Source organism: Eschrichtius robustus (assembly GCF_028021215.1).
Source record: "Eschrichtius robustus isolate mEscRob2 chromosome Y unlocalized genomic scaffold, mEscRob2.pri SUPER_Y_unloc_1, whole genome shotgun sequence".
Lineage (NCBI taxonomy): Eukaryota > Metazoa > Chordata > Mammalia > Artiodactyla > Eschrichtiidae > Eschrichtius > Eschrichtius robustus.
Window position 1 is genome coordinate 711682 of NW_027175152.1, and position 15498 is coordinate 727179.

The 15498-nt window shown below is 46.1% G+C and overlaps 1 protein-coding gene across 6 annotated transcripts in view; it reads right to left on the minus strand.

Moving 5' to 3' along the window:
* The window catches only part of LOC137757650 (H(+)/Cl(-) exchange transporter 4-like), a 230760-nt gene extending 222491 nt beyond the window's left edge, over positions 1 to 8269 (minus strand). For 2 of the 6 annotated variants that reach the window (XM_068534260.1, XM_068534263.1), the window contains exon 1: positions 8120 to 8269. Coding sequence is in view for 1 of the 6 variants with exons in the window: in XM_068534262.1 (XP_068390363.1) it covers positions 6691 to 6735 (45 nt within the window). In the remaining 5 variants the exon portion in view is untranslated. Of the gene's footprint in view, positions 1 to 6413; positions 6451 to 6690; positions 6768 to 8119 lie in introns of those variants that run through there. The other 4 variants (XM_068534259.1, XM_068534261.1, XM_068534262.1 and 1 more) reach the window with 3 other exon arrangements.
* Between the last annotated feature and the right edge of the window lie 7229 nt (positions 8270 to 15498).

The window sequence follows — 15498 nt, forward strand, 5'->3', positions numbered from 1 at the left end:
GTGCTACCTGACCGCACGCGCTCCTCTGACGACCGAGGCCCGCCTGGCTCCAAGCACGACACGGCTGCTAAACCGGTTAAGGGCACGGTCCTCTAAGCTGCAGCTCACCTGGCCACCCAGGTCACCGCTCACGTGGCCACCGTCCCGACCTCCTCGCCGGCCACCCTGCTTTCTCTCTCACCCACCTCTGACTTCTCTCCTTACCGCAGCCAGAGCCATCCGTTCGAACACAAGTCCCGAAGTGTCACTCTCCCACCCAAGAGCACCCAGTGGCTTGCCATCACACCTAGAGTCACCAGGGTTGGTGCCACTCCTGCCGAGTCCCCACAGGGTCCGCCCAGCCACCCTTCCAAGCACCTCTCCCACCACGCTTCTCTGGGTGGTTCTTCTCTGGACACGCCCACCTCCTTGCTGCCTCGCCTCAGGGCCTTTGCACTGGCTGTTCCCTCAGCCGGAGCTCTCTGCCCCCTCGATGTTCACGTGGCTCCCCCTCAGTCCCTGGTCACGTGTGGGCCCCCAGAGGGGCCTCCGTGACCGCCCTGTCTAACCAGGGTTCTGAATCCACCACTGCCCACCCTCCGCCTCCCGCTATATTTCATGCGACAGCACAACCTATCAAATACAGTTATCTTCTCTTTCCTCGACTTCAATGTCACTTCCACCGAGGCACGAACCTTGGCCATTTGGTTCCACGGTAAACCCCAGTGCCTAGACTGGTAGGTCTCAAGCAGGGGCAATTTTGCCCACCAGGGAACACTTGTCAATGTCTGGAGTTCAGCCGTCACAAGTGGGGGACGGGGCAGTGGGTGCAACCCACATCGAGCGGGTGGAGGCCGGGGACGCCGCTAAACATCCTACCGCGCACAGGACAGCCCCCCACAGAGAATCATCCGGCCCGAGAGCCCACAGTGTCCAGGGCGAGAAACCCTGGCCTAGACACACGGCAGGGACCCAACAGATACTGGCTGAACAAAGAAGTAAATGAGGGAGTGAATGAATGAATGAATATCGAGGCTCACATCTCATGGAAACACCTTTGCAGTTCTCAGGACATCGGTGGTCTTTTCTAAGGGTACTAACATTTCACTTAATATTTCACCCAACGAATATTTAATGAGCACTTACTCTGCCACGTGCTATGTGCTGGGTTTACAGTGGTGAACAAAGCACACACAGTTCCTTCCCTCACAGAGCCTATAGTGCAAAAAAGAACATTCTGTACAAGGCATCTGGGGACCTGGGTGGTTCCCCAACTCTGTTGCTACTGGTCACGTGACCGTGGGCAAGTCACCTGACTTCTCGGGACATCTCTTGGTCATATGTAAAATATAAGGGTGGCTTTGATTTTTGAAGCTAGCTAGCTTCCAACATCTAAATTTTATGCACTTAATTAATCCCAGAGGTCTTTTCCTGTTTGGCATTTTTACATTGGCATAACACCATAAGCATTGATTACAAAAGCTTGAGGAATCCACACACCCATCAAGAGGGGACTGGTTAAGTAAACTTCCACACCGTCCACACTCTGGAACATGCTGTGAGCAAGCTGATGCATGTACAACAGCTTCCAAACAGCAGGAGTAAGAGAAACGAGGTCTATCAAGTATATTACTCTCCCAAGTACTTTCACAAGAAAATGGAACGAATGAATGAATCAGTGCTACATGACACAACACGGATGAATCTCACAATCATGCCCAGTGCAGAAGCCAGACATAAGAGTGTACAGATCACAGGACTCCAGGTATATGAAGTTCAAGAACAGGCGAAAGTAAACTGTGCTGACAGAAATCGGCATGGTGGTACCCTCCAGCCAGAGGATTTGACTAAAGGAGGGCAAGATGAGGCCCTCTGGGAGTACCAAGAATGTTCTCTTCAGTTGGTCAAAACCAACTGAATTAAGATCCATGCATTTCATTCCATGTAAATTACATCCTAGTGAAGAAAAAAGAAAAAGGAAAGTGCTATATACCTTCTATAGATGGATGTATTTGCATAGACATTTTCTGTAACAGTATATAAGACAGTTATCAGTGGTTGCCTTTGGAAGTGGGATGGGGGACCGGGAATGGGAAAGAGACTTTGTCCTCTTTCCATAACCTTTATCCTGTGTGAAATCCTCCCAAAAAGCATCTATTACTATTTCGATGGAAAACAAGTCATTCAAAAAATACTTATCACTCTCTAGAAAGGAAACCAGCCCTGCCCTTAGAAAGGACAACTTATCTCTGGCCAGCCCCTGACAATACAGTCAAGCAAGGGTTTGATAATAAGGCCTTTCCCGCAGCCCACACGCCAGAATTTGCACAGGGCTCATACACCCACCCTCCTCACCACTAACTAATCCCCCTGGGTCTGGTTTGGGAGGGTGCAGGGCTGGAGGGCTGCTGGGTAAGCTGGGAACCTCCGGGCCAGCAGGTCTCCCCTGGGGCCTCAGGTTTGTGCGGTCAAGGGCACCTGGAGCTCAGGTTAAAAATGCTCCCCGTGGGCTTCACCCTCAGATCTCAATCAGAACCCCTCACATGTCCAAGAGTCTATATTTCTTTTCTACCTTCTTTTTAACTTTCTATTGTGCACATTTTCAAACACACAGCACATTATGGAGAAGAGTCCAATGAATAACACCAATCAGATTCAACCAGTGTTCCTATTTGACTGTATTTGCCTCTTCTCGCTCTCTCTCCATTCAACTGAACCATTTAAAAGTAAATTATTGTGGTTCTCAAAGTGTGGTCTGGGGACACTCTGAGGTCCCCAAGGCCTTTTAAGGGGGTCTATGCTGTCAAAAACATCCTTATAATAATTGTAAATTTTTATTTGCCTTTTTCCATTCTCATTCTCTCATGAGTGTCCAGTGGAATTTTCCAGAGGCTACATGACATGTGATACTGCAACAGACTGAATGCAGAAGCAGGTTTGAGAATTCATCTGTCTTCTATTCAGCCATACATTAAAAAGATCTCCAAAAATGTTTAAAAAAACCCCAAAAAACTTTAAAAGTAACTTATTGCTCTCATGACACTTCACCCCTAACTACTTCAGCATGCATCACTGAAAAATAAGACTCCTGTACATATACACGTGTTAGTTACCTACTGCTGTGTAACAAATTACCCTGAAACGTGGCAGCAGGAAACAAGCATGTCTCATCTCACTGCTTCTGTGTCAGGAATGACGAGTGGCTGAGCTGGGTGCCCACCACACCACAAGATTATGGCACCTAATCAAACTTACAATCGTTTCCTCACATGATCGAGAAGGCAGGCACATAAAAATAACCCAGGTGTCCCCAAAGCCTATTACCGATGTTTGTTCAGGCCAGGATCCAATCAAGGGCACAAGTTATATTTGGTTATTGTCATGGACTGAATGTATCCCCCCCAGAATTCATATATTGAAATCCTAATCCCCAATGTGATGGTATTAGGAGGTGGGGCCTTTAGGAGGTGATTAAGTTATGAAGATGGAGCCCTCACCATGCGACTAGTGCCCTTATAAGAAGAGGCCAGAGAGCTAGCTTGCTCTCTTCCCACCATGTGAGGACACAAGGAGAAGGCAGCCGTTTGCAATCCAGAAGAGAGCCCTCACCAGAACCCAACCATGCCGGCACCCTGATCTCAGACTTCCAGCCTCCAGAGCTGTGAGAAATAAACGTCTCTTGCTGGTAAGCCACCCACCCTGCGGTGCTGTCACAGCGGCAGAGCTGCCTAGGACAGTGATCCCATCTCTTAACTCTCATTTGATGGAGAATCCTCCTCCATTTTCTTTTTTTTTCTTTTTTAACTTATTTATTTTATTTATTTTTGGCTGCATTAGGTCTTCCTTGCTGCGCGGGGCCTTTCTCTAGTTGCGGCGAGCGGGGGCTACTCTTCGTTGCGGTGCGCAGGCTTCTCACTGCAGTGGCTTCTCTTGTTGCGGAGCACGGGCTCTAGGCGTGCGGGCTTCAGTAGTTGTGGCACACGGGCTTCAGTAGCTGTGGCTCGTGGGCCCTAGAGCACAGGCTCAGTAGCTGTGGCACACGGGCTTAGTGGCTCTGCGGCACGTGGGATCTTCCCGGACCAGGGCTCGAACCCGTGTCCCCTGCATTGGCAGGCGGATTCTTAACCACTGTGCCACCAGGGAAGCCTTCCTCTTTTTTCATTTTCTTTCACATCACTGACTGGGTGCAGAGACAGCGCCCAATGAACCACCTAGGGTGCCAAGCCATTCTGGGGACAAGCTACCTGGCCGGCTGTGGGCGCCACCTGTAAAGAAAATGGCTGGAAGTGGACAAAGGAGGCTGCCTGTGCCCTGGTCTCTGCACACTGGCTCTTTCTCACTGAAGACCAACCCTCCCCCAGGAGAGCAATTTTAATGGGGCCAGGAAGAGGCAGAGAAAGCGAGCTGAGGGCAAGGGTATTGGGGGAGGGGCACACCACAGTCCCAGGCCCGTGGGGCGACAAGGATAATTTTTCTGATCATTATAAGCTCCCTCCCCCAAACCCACTACACATGGCCCACGCCTTGCAATGCCACTGCCATCACCGCTTCCTGTCTCCCGGGAGTTTCCAGCTTGCTGACCCTCTTACATCCATCTGATCCCCCCAGAAGCCAAAGAAGCAGGACCAGCAAGTACAGTAGCCCCATTTACATTTTCGGCAACGGCTCCAAGAGGTGAAGTGATGCAGCAAAGCCGCTCTCTGAAGTGCCAGAGCCAGACCTTTAGCGGCCAGTCCTGCACTGGAGCGTAAAGCGCATGACCGTGGCGGCCACAACGGGCACCAGCAGCCCCGTATCTCACTCCCTCCTTTCGACACCTCCACACAGGTCCTTCTATTCCCACTTCTGCAGATAAGGATGGGGAGTCTGGGCTACCCCAGTTCCAAACATGCTGATCTAGCGCTTGTGTCTTTCCCTCTTTCCCTGACACTCCGGCAAGCTAGCTTCCCAGCTACGACTGGCACACAAAACAGGCCTCCTCTCTTTGACTGAAGCTACTTCTGGAACCCCAGAGCATAAAAAAGTCTTCGCATTGACAACATCATGAAAGGGAATCGGATCTCTGACCAAGGGCTCAGCATGAAACAAATCATAGGAAAATGAATTCTAGAATACCAGAGGCAGAAGAACATTTCAAGACCATCCAAATCAGTGGTTCTCAACCAGGGGCAATGGAGCGCCACGAGGGAACAAGTGGCAGGGTCTGGAGACATTTTTTCATTGTCACAACTTGGGGTGAGGGGGCTACTGGCATCTAGTGGGCGGAGGCCAGGGATGCAGCTAAACAAACGTCCTCCAGAGCACAGGACGGTGCCCACAACACCATCCAGCCCCAAACGTCAATAGTGCCAAGGCTGAGAAACCCTGGTATAAATTCCTTGGTGACTCTGGGGACAAGAAAATTGAGTCCCAAAGACACAAAGTGACTTGTCCCAGGTTCCACAGTCCCAAAGCCAGACGTGGAATCACGTCTCTACTACATCTGTCTATCATCTGCTCTGTCTGTCTAGGGGTGGGCTGGGGGAGAAGGGAAGGTAAGGGCCGGAGGATCTTCACTCTAATAGCCAACCTGAACCAAATGAAGAAAACTGCAGTAAATTAATTACTGAATTACTGCAGCAACGCATCAGGGTGTCCAAACGCTGAAAGAAATGCCTTATTTAATTACCAACGAAAATAGCATTGTTTTACAGGTCCTCCCACAGTTGCTGGATGGGTCAAATGATACATGGTGTGAGTTCCAATACAATTCAGTGATACCACGGCTTCCAGAGGGGTCACGTTTTACAGGAAAGAACGCCACATTCTCCTCCTAAGGGTACCCACACATGTCCTGGCCTCGGGTCGTATGTGAACCAGAGAAAGGAATGTAAACACAGGCCTGAACTCTCAAAAGAGTCCATTAAAATCCCACCCCCTGTTCTACTAAAATTGAAGTCAGCTGATGCCCCTCCATCTGCCACTGTGTCATCAAGCCCCTTCTTTCAGCAAGCAAATTATTTAGCAATGGAATCAAAAAGAACACTGGAAATTCATGGCTTTTGGTGTTCATTTCCAGCTCCACCCCCTTCTAAAGACCTTTTTGTTCTGAACAGATGTAGCTGGTTTGCACTCTCCAACACACGCACATTGGAAGCTTTATTTTATTTTATTGGATACTGTTATTTTTTAATCTATTTAAAACACCTGGAGCAAACAAACACATTTCTGACATACCCCTTTAAATGCTGGAACCTTGCAAAATAATGCCAAACAATTTAGACCGCACATCTAGCTCTTCAAATGCTAACCAAGAAGTTTCCATTCCATTTCAAGCAAAGCAGCAGCTTGCCTTTGAAAGAAATCAGGCTGACTACTGAGGACAAACCCCCGTAAGGAGAACCAGTAAACGCGTCATTATTTAAGAAGCACAATGACCGTCGGTAAACAGTTACCTTTGACAAGCCCCTCTCTCTCCTTACAATGCGTGTACTGTGATCATTCCTGATATTTTTCCCCTCCTGTGAAAGAGGCCCGGGTCTTTCAGTCTGGCCCCTGCCCACTTTCCCAGGGTGCGCCTGCCAAGACCCAAGTCACGCGTGAGCCTGCAGCAGCCGCCCTCCGCGCCCCCCTGCTGCCTGGTGCCTGCAGCAGCCGCAGCAGCCAGAAACCACACTTTCGCTTCCTGGGGCGCCGACGGGCTGCAGGGGCTCCTCCTGCAGAGTCCCTTACCTGCAGTGCCACATGGCACAGGCCGGTCGCCCAGCTGCACCGCATCCTAGAGCATCGTTTCTTCGGCGCAACGGCTGCGAACGCGCTGACGTCACCGGGAGGCGGGCTCACGCCGCCACGTGACGCCCTCGGGGCGAGGAGGGGAGGGGCGGGGGGGAAAGACCCTGGAAGTCCCTGGAGGTGAGGAGCGAGTGCCCGGGAAGCCTCGCTCTGGCCTCCTTTCAGGGCGGTGTGTTTGGTGTGGGCAGCTGGCCTAGCCTTCCACGAACTGTGGGAAACAAACAGCACGCAGAAAGGGAGACCCAAATGACTCCAGGCTCCACGCAGGTAATAGGATTTCAATAAGGGGATTAGTAATGAAAGGAAATAATTTAGTCTTTTATTTTTAAAAAGTCTTTATCAAATGCGATGGAGAACTAAGTAAATAAATCTATTTTGTGCAAATCAAAATGACAGTTAAAATACAGAGTGCATATACATATTTTGCATAGAGGGTCCATGTTTCAAACCGTATATCAAATACATTAATTTTAAGCATATTCATTGTGGAATGTAATACTAATTGCACTGATGAATAATGCTTTTAATTACTCTCAGTGCCTGCATTCCATTATCAACGTGTTTTTGCCGAAGAAAACAACAGTGACACCACAAAGTTATACTTCTTACTTGAACATTTGACTGTTTAAAGTAAAGCGCTATTGCATGAGCATGGTTGTACTTGTGTCTGTTTTCTTAAATCTTCTGGCAAAGAATTTGATCTCTCAGACATGAAAGTTAATTCGCAATAACTCATTACTATACGTTTTCTAATTTTTATCACGTTCTGCGGAAGTGAGTCATCTATTACAGAAAATATGTACAATGTCAATATTTCTCATTCACAACTGAAACAGCCTTGCCTAGAGGGACTTAGAAAATTCCAACTGTGAACATTTCGTAAATTTGAAATGGCATATTTCAGGCTTAAACTGTGAAGATATCAACTTTCTTGCCAAACCACATAAACGTTTTTGAAATGTGAAAGAGCAAAAGCAGGAACTGTTTTTATTTGTATTCCAGTTTCATATAGATTAGTTTCCTTTCGTTTGAGTTTAAATTGCAATTTTAACATTCCCTTGGCTGGCGCCCCTGAAAGAGATGTGAAATGGGTTGTTTCACAAGCAGGCCAGGGTTACCACGTACTTGCTATTTATTCCGGCAGCTTTCATGTCCTTCTATATCTAACCCCGGGCCCTTTTACCACCATCCCCTCCTGATTAACCAAATTTCTGTTCAGAAGGTCAGTCTCTAATTTGGGGCTAAATAATGGCCCTTGTCTCGCCCAGCGATCGATTATTTTCAACTCGATTTTAAAAATCAACAAAGTGGCCGTACGGTATTCCAGGTCCTTCCTCTCATTTGTTTTTCTGAGTGATAAGCAACTTACCTTTTGCTTTCAGATTCCTGAGATATAAAATTTATAATGCTACCGAAATCCCCTGCTCCAGTGGGTTGATGAGGGTCCGCTAGAGACAGAAGCTGACAAGCTCATTTTCCTGCCAGAGGCAGAAGTCGATTTCAGCCTTCGGCGCGCGGGGCGGGCCCCCACTACCCCCCAGCCAAGAGCCAGGCTGCGAGCGTCACGTGCTCCGCCCAGCCACTCAGCCCTGCCCGGCAGGCTGGGTCACCTCGGCTCTGGAGGCCGGCCCTTCCAAGCCTCGTACAGTCGGTTCCTTCGGGTGCACAGAGGACCCAGCGTCCCCGACACGGGACGCGCTGCCCGCTGGGGTTGGGCTGCCGGGACTACGGTGGTGCGAGTTCCAAGAATCGACGGGAGCTGGGACGCGGGGCTGTCAATAAAATGCCCTCCGAGGTCCGAAGTGACTTGCTCTGTGTTCCGGCTTGGCGGAAATGACTCAAGCAGAGGCACCTTCCTCGTCGTGGGGCGATTTTTTTTGCCAGTAGGTTAGTTTCGCCTTCTCTTCTCCAGGTGATTGTTCAAGTGTGAAGAACATTACAGCAAACAGGCAATTCAGGAAAAGCCTAAAACTGGGGCGCACCGTTTTCAGCAGAATGAGATCACTTCCGACATCCTCCACCTCCACCCATGACATTGTCCTTTTGGCAAGGACTTAAAAAAAAAAAAAAAAGATTACCCCCCCCCATAAGAATGTAAATTGAACAATCTTCCTGGTGGGCTGTTTAGCAATTCCTACCAAAAACCTTGCAAATATGCGCGGGTTGAAACATACAGTGGGCCCCGACAGCTATTGCTATCATTTGCTCCAGGAACTAGCCTCATTAGGAAAAAAAGGAAAGGAACGGAAAGAATCGTGAAAGGAAAAATTGCTGCAATATTATTTATGACCTCAAAGCACCAGAAGCAAGTTAAGTGGCCAAAAACAGAGGATAGGTTAAGTTTATAAGACATCGGTACAACACAAGAATTAAAACGGATATGGTAATAGATACTTTTCGACATGGAAAGACATTCACGGTGTCTTAAATGAAAAAAAGCAAGCTCCAAAGCATTATGTGCTGAATGATCCGACGAATGTATGTAGGTGTTGAAGGGAAGCAGAAGATGCCACCCCCAAAAGGAAGCAGAAGATGCCACCCCCAAAATATGCCACTTGGCATACTGATTATTTTGAATTAAAGTTACTTAAGAAACAGCCTGTGCAAAAAAAAGACACTCTGACTTTCCTTGGTCCCCCCAAAAGCATGTGAAGGTACCCTGCCCCCCACCAGGTGGATAAAAGGCATCCTTATTGCAGAGACAGGGAATTCACCACCTGGAAGGCTGTATAAACAAACCTTGTTACTTTCACTAATTTGCTAGCCCAAGCCCAAACCCCTTTGTTTCTCCAGTTCTTCACAAACTTATGGTTTCCTTGTCTAGAAGGTATAAAAGCTGCCTGCTTTGGTGACTTCTTGGAGTCTCAGAATTCTATGGGCTCCCCTACCGTAGGAAATTAAATATGTTTCTCTCCTGTTAATCCATTTTATGTCAATTTAATTATTAGACCAGTCAAAAAACCTAGAAGGGAAGAAGGGAAGAGTTTCCCCCCCTACAGTTTAATATATTTATATCTATGCAAATGCCTTTGAACAGAGAAAACAACTGGGAAGCAAATTCGCTAAAGTATCGACCTTAGTATTTCACTCATTAGTGAGATTAAGGGTATTTCTCATTTTCTTCTTTTTAGCTTAGCTGCATTTTCTAATTTTTGTACAATTAACATGCATTGCTTTTGTAACAAGAAACAACTCTTGCTTTTTTTTTTTTTTTAAAGCGCTGTAGGAGACATAATCATGGATTATGTATATTTTGCTACTTTTTAACGCAGATTTCATTCCCTGAAGGTTCTCAAATCTTAACCGCAAAGCCCCGAGAGAACAATTCCTAATCATCCTAGGTTATTCTGCTCATAAAAATCTTTAGGAAGGAAGATGGCAGCTCAGAACTGGTGTTACCGTTTCATCGTCTGTAGGTCCAGCCGGAATTTCTCTTCCATTTAAATTCACTTCTTATTCTGCTATGTGTGAAGATTGAAAGATAGCCGTTAAGAGCCTTCCTGAAAAGATTCTTCAAACACTTAGGTAACAACCTTTGAGCTTTAATTTCTCCGTACTGGCACCTTCTGTTTTCTTCACAGATTTCTACTTGTTAATCCCTTTGACTCTTTTACATTTTTTCCCTCTTATCTGCTGCTGGTACATTGGACAATGTCTGGGGACAGTTTTGGCTGCCACAACTCGGGGCGGGGGGTGGGGGTGCCTCTGGCATCTGGTGGGTGGAGGTCCAGGATGCTGCTCGCCTTCCTACGGTGCCCAGGGCAGCCTTGCAACAGAGAATGTTCCAGCCCAGAATATCACTAGTGCCGAAGCAGAGAGACCCTGCTTATAAAGTATAATTTGAGGCACCCAAATCTTCCATTTCCCAGGCTTTTTTTTTTTTTGGCCGGGTCCCGCAGCGTGAGGTATCTTAATCCCCAGGGATTAACCAGGGATCAAACCCAGGCCCCCTGCAGTGGAAGCTCGGAGTCTTAACCACTGGACCTCCAGGGAAGGCCCTTCCCAGTCATTTTTAAGAGTCCACCATTGTATAGCATGCTGGAAGCTCTGCTTCATTATAATCCCTTAAATGTGGTACTGCTGGCACGTGGGAAGTATGATTGCCTGTATCTTCATAGACTATTTCAGAATTGATGCACAGGAAGCCGCAAAGGGTGGTTATCTCTGGGGAGCAGAGCCCAGTGACTGGGACACGGAGAGGGAAGGAAGTTTTCATGGACATGGAAGCACGCTACATGGTAAACAGAACAAAACAAAACACAAAAACTGTCTCTGGGATACAGTGTTACACCAGAACCAACACTGTCTTCAAATGTTCTCAGACACCATCTTGAAGTATTACATAACAGCCATATGACAGTATTATTGTCTGTGCTATTTTTCAAGCTTCTGCAAGCCTCGATTTTCCCTTCTGGAAGGTGGGGAGCAGCAGAGGTAGTAAAAGGTTCCACCACCTGGGGGCATTTTGAGGCTTAAGTGAGGGCTCTGGAAAGAGTAAGCAGTGCTTTGCAGAGCCTTACTGGAGCCTGAGACGCAAGGAAAAATGTGTACCCCTATATATGCTTATCAAAATACCTAGCATATTTTGAGCCGAGTGGAAAAAGTTATAAAGACTCACAATCAAACATACACACATCCATATATAAAGCCCCACGTGGCCCAGTTCATTTGCACACCATTGTCAACTCACATGAACCCACCCATGGGGACAAGCAGGGCATGTAACCCCTGGCCAGTTGGACATAATTATTCCCCTTACACAGTAATACAGGGTAAAATTGCACTGCTTCAATATGCTAGCCACTAGCCACAAGCTGCTATTCAAGTTTAAGTTAATTTAAATTAATAAAATTTAAAATTCAGGGACTTCCCTGATGGTCCAGAGGGTAAGACTCTGCACTCCCAATGCAGGGAGCCCAGGTTAAATCCCTGGTCGGGGAGCTGGGTCCCACATGCACGCCGCAACTAAGACCTGGCACAGCCTAAATAAATAAGTAAATATTTTTTAAAAATTAAAAAAAATTTTTTAAATAAATAAAATTCAGTTCCTTAGTCACACTAGCCACATGTCAAGTGCCTGATCGCCACATGTGGCTAGTGGCTACTACATTTTAGTGCAGATACAAAACAATTCCATCATTGCAGATAGTTCTATTGGGCAGTGCTGTGAAGCATTTCTTTTAAACTAATTCCATTGCAATAAAACAATTTGTGTTTATTACCCAGGGGATTCTGCCTGTAACTGCAGAGTAGGAAAAGCAATCTGGCCAGAGTGTCTGTTGGTGGGAAGGACGGAAAAGCACAGATTCCAGAAGGCTGCGTGCCTCTCGCCACAGGTCCCAGGCACGATGTTTCCAAACACCAAAAGACGTGCAGCCTCGGCCTTTGGATGTAACCAAGGGCCTGCAAATCTTGTTCCAAAATGAGGTGGCAGTGTCTGATCACTTGTTTCAAAGAAAAAATTGAGATGCATGACAAGAAAATATTGTCTGTCTACTTAACAGAGACAGACAATAAATCTGCAAACAATGACTAACCCGGCAGTAATGAGTACTCCTGGCACCAAGAAACCAAGTCTCCCTGGAGAAATGACCATTTCCAGGTCACAAACATCTGGTCAAGCAGGGTAGTGTTACCGAACCAAACTTGGTCCCCTCGCCCATGGAGCAGCAAAACCAATCTACTGACGCCGGCTTGTGGTGAAGGAAAGCGCAGCGTTTATTGCAAGGCCAAGGAAGAACGGGCGGCTGAGCTCAAAAGATCCGAACTCCCCAGTGGCTTTCAGGGAAGGGATTTTAAAGACAGTGTGAGGGAGAGGGTGGCAGGGTGTGTTATCAGCTAGCTCGTGCACAATTCTCTCATTGGTTGATGGTGGGGTAACAGGGTGATGTTTCAGGAATCTCAGTCATCAACCTTCTGGCTCCAACTGGTCTGGGGTCTATGTGACCAGCATGCAATTAACTTCTTCCACCTGGTGGAGGTTTTAGTGCCTGCAGACAACTGAAGGGTATGGCCCAGGGTATTATCTATAGCCCCTGAGGAAGAACCAAAGGCCCTTGACTTTGTTTTATGGCTAAACTGTTATTAGTCTTACTTGAATATTTTTTGTTTCTGTTTTTTCTTTCTTCTCTTATTAAATTTTTCTTTTTGGAACTCAGGGAAGGTCTAGGATGCTAAAGCTTTTCTACACACAAGAGGCGGGCAGGGGACACGGGGCCTGGGCAAGTGTCTGTCCCCGGGAAGGCTCTGTAGGGTCCCGCTCCGTTTCAGTAGCAAGGAAGCCATCTTAGACTCCTGGGGACATATAAAAAGGACCCAGCAGTCAACCAGTAGAGGTTGCCCCAGCTACAGAGGAGGGAATTTGAGCATTAATAAGGATAACAACTCCAATGGATTAAAGCACACCAAACATATTTAAATTTGTGTTAATAATAACGATACTAAAAAAAAAAAATTCCAAAAGCCAAAAACAAATTGGTCACCACTGTAACAGTGCTGGGGAAACAATTATTTTCAAAACTTGTCAATAAAGAAAAAAATTAAGCATTTATCTTGCTTTATCAGTTGTTTATCATTTATCTTGCCTTATCAGTTGTGCTTACAGTACAAACTGTACCACTGGATAACCAAATAGACTAGTAAGTTTCTCTTTATAAAGGCATTTCAAAGTAAATAATAATGTTTTAAAAATTGAGAGAATATCATCATTTTGCAACCCTTAGTGAATTAATGGATCTATGTATTGATTATCAATAGTTGCAAACCCTATAAAAAGAAACATTATAAGTCACCTGATGAAGGTAATGGGATGCCGCCCATCCCAGCCCCAAAAAAAGACAGGAAAAAAACGAACTGGAATCTGATCAAGCTTTTAGGTTCAACAACAGCTTTTTTTCAGCATTTATTTTTAGGAAATAAAGTTCAGAGGAACACGTTAAACCACACCCAGGGATACAATGAGCCAAGTCCAGGCTGTGGGAGATCAGAAAACACACAATCTTGTTTCTTCAACAAATTACAAAGGTGTGTATGTGGTAGGGGGGATGGATCCTGTGAATTAAAAACAGACACAACTGCACTGAGATGCCACTGTGCACCTATGAAGATGGCTATGATCAAAATGACAAGTGTTGGCCAGGAAGTGGAGAAACTGAAGCCCTTGTATGCTGCTGGTAGGAATATAAAATGGGCAGCTGCTTTGGAAAATAGTCTGGCAGTTCTTCAAATGGTTAAACATAGAATTACCATATGATCTAGAAATTCTACTTTTATGTATAGACCCAAGAGAAATAAAGACCTATGTCCACACAAAAACTTGTACACAAATGTACACAGCAACATTATCCCTATTAGCCAAAAAGTGGAAACAACCCAAATGGCCATCAACTGCCAAACAAATAAACACAATGTGGTCTATCTACACAAAGGAATATTACTCAGCAATAAAAAGGAGTGAAGTCCTGACACAGGCTACAATGTGGACGAGCCCAGAAGACATGATGCTGAGCGAACAAAGCCAACACACAGAGCATGTGATTCTATTTCCAGGAAATGTCCAAAACAGGCATATCCACAGAGACAGAAAGATTAGCGGTTACCAGGGGCAGGGGGGAGGGGGAGAAATGGGGGTGACGGTTAACGGGCACAGGGCTTCTTTTTAGGGTGAGGAAGAAGTTCTACAATTGACTGTAGCATTTGCGCTACAAACATACTAAACTCCGAATATACTAAAAACGGATGAATTACATGCTTTAAAAGGGTGAATTGTATGGTATGTGAATTCTATCTCAAGAAAGCTCCCCCTCCCCCAAAAAAACCACAGACTTAAAAAAAATCCCAATAAACAGATATTTGGATTCTGTTCAGTTAAAAAAAAAAATGACCTTGAGGCAAGTGAAAAGGTGAACCATGGATGATGAATGCCATTGAGGAGTTATTAAACGTTATGATGTGATAAGGATACTGTGTCTTTCTCTCTTAGCCATATGTACTGAAATGTTTCCAACTCAACCAGAAAGGTGTATGGGATTTGCTTCAGAACACGGGAAGGGGGGGCAGGTGGAGGTGTAGACCAAACAAGATGGGCCAAGGATGGTCCATGGTGAAGGGGTAGGGGAGAGGGCTGCATGTGTCTTCATTGTACTATTCTATTTTCATACCTCTATTTTTGTTGAAAAAAATTATAAACATTTTAGTATATTTAAGTCTCTAATTACATTTTTTTTTTAAATCACACACATTTCCATTCTGTTCTTAAGGCAGGTTAGTTTAATTTTGTAGAAGAAATACTTTCAAACAATACAAATGACACAATTAGAATGGTGACAAAAATAGAGATGAATACTGATTATAACTTATTCCCACAACAGAAGGTTACTTATTTCCGTGGTGACAATTACGTGACCAGATGAAGTGAAGACCGAATTCCCTTTTACTTATCACACTGTTTCTAAAGGACCCTGGTGGCAGACTTTGGATTGTCCAAGGCACGATTATGGGCAAACTTAAACATAGGAAAATACCCCTTAAGACGATAGGACTTCACTTTTTGGACATGTGGGATATCTTCCAGGGGGTGGGAGTCTTAACTAGTCCGAAGCTGCACAGTCAAATCACGAAAGAGAAGCCAATTAGGGTGCATCGTGTCCTGCCTCCCGGGCTGGGCTCTGACGCTGTCCTTGTGACACTTCCAGCACAGCCTGCGAGCAGCACGGAGCCCGTCACCTCCCCGTCCTTCATCTGCCTGGC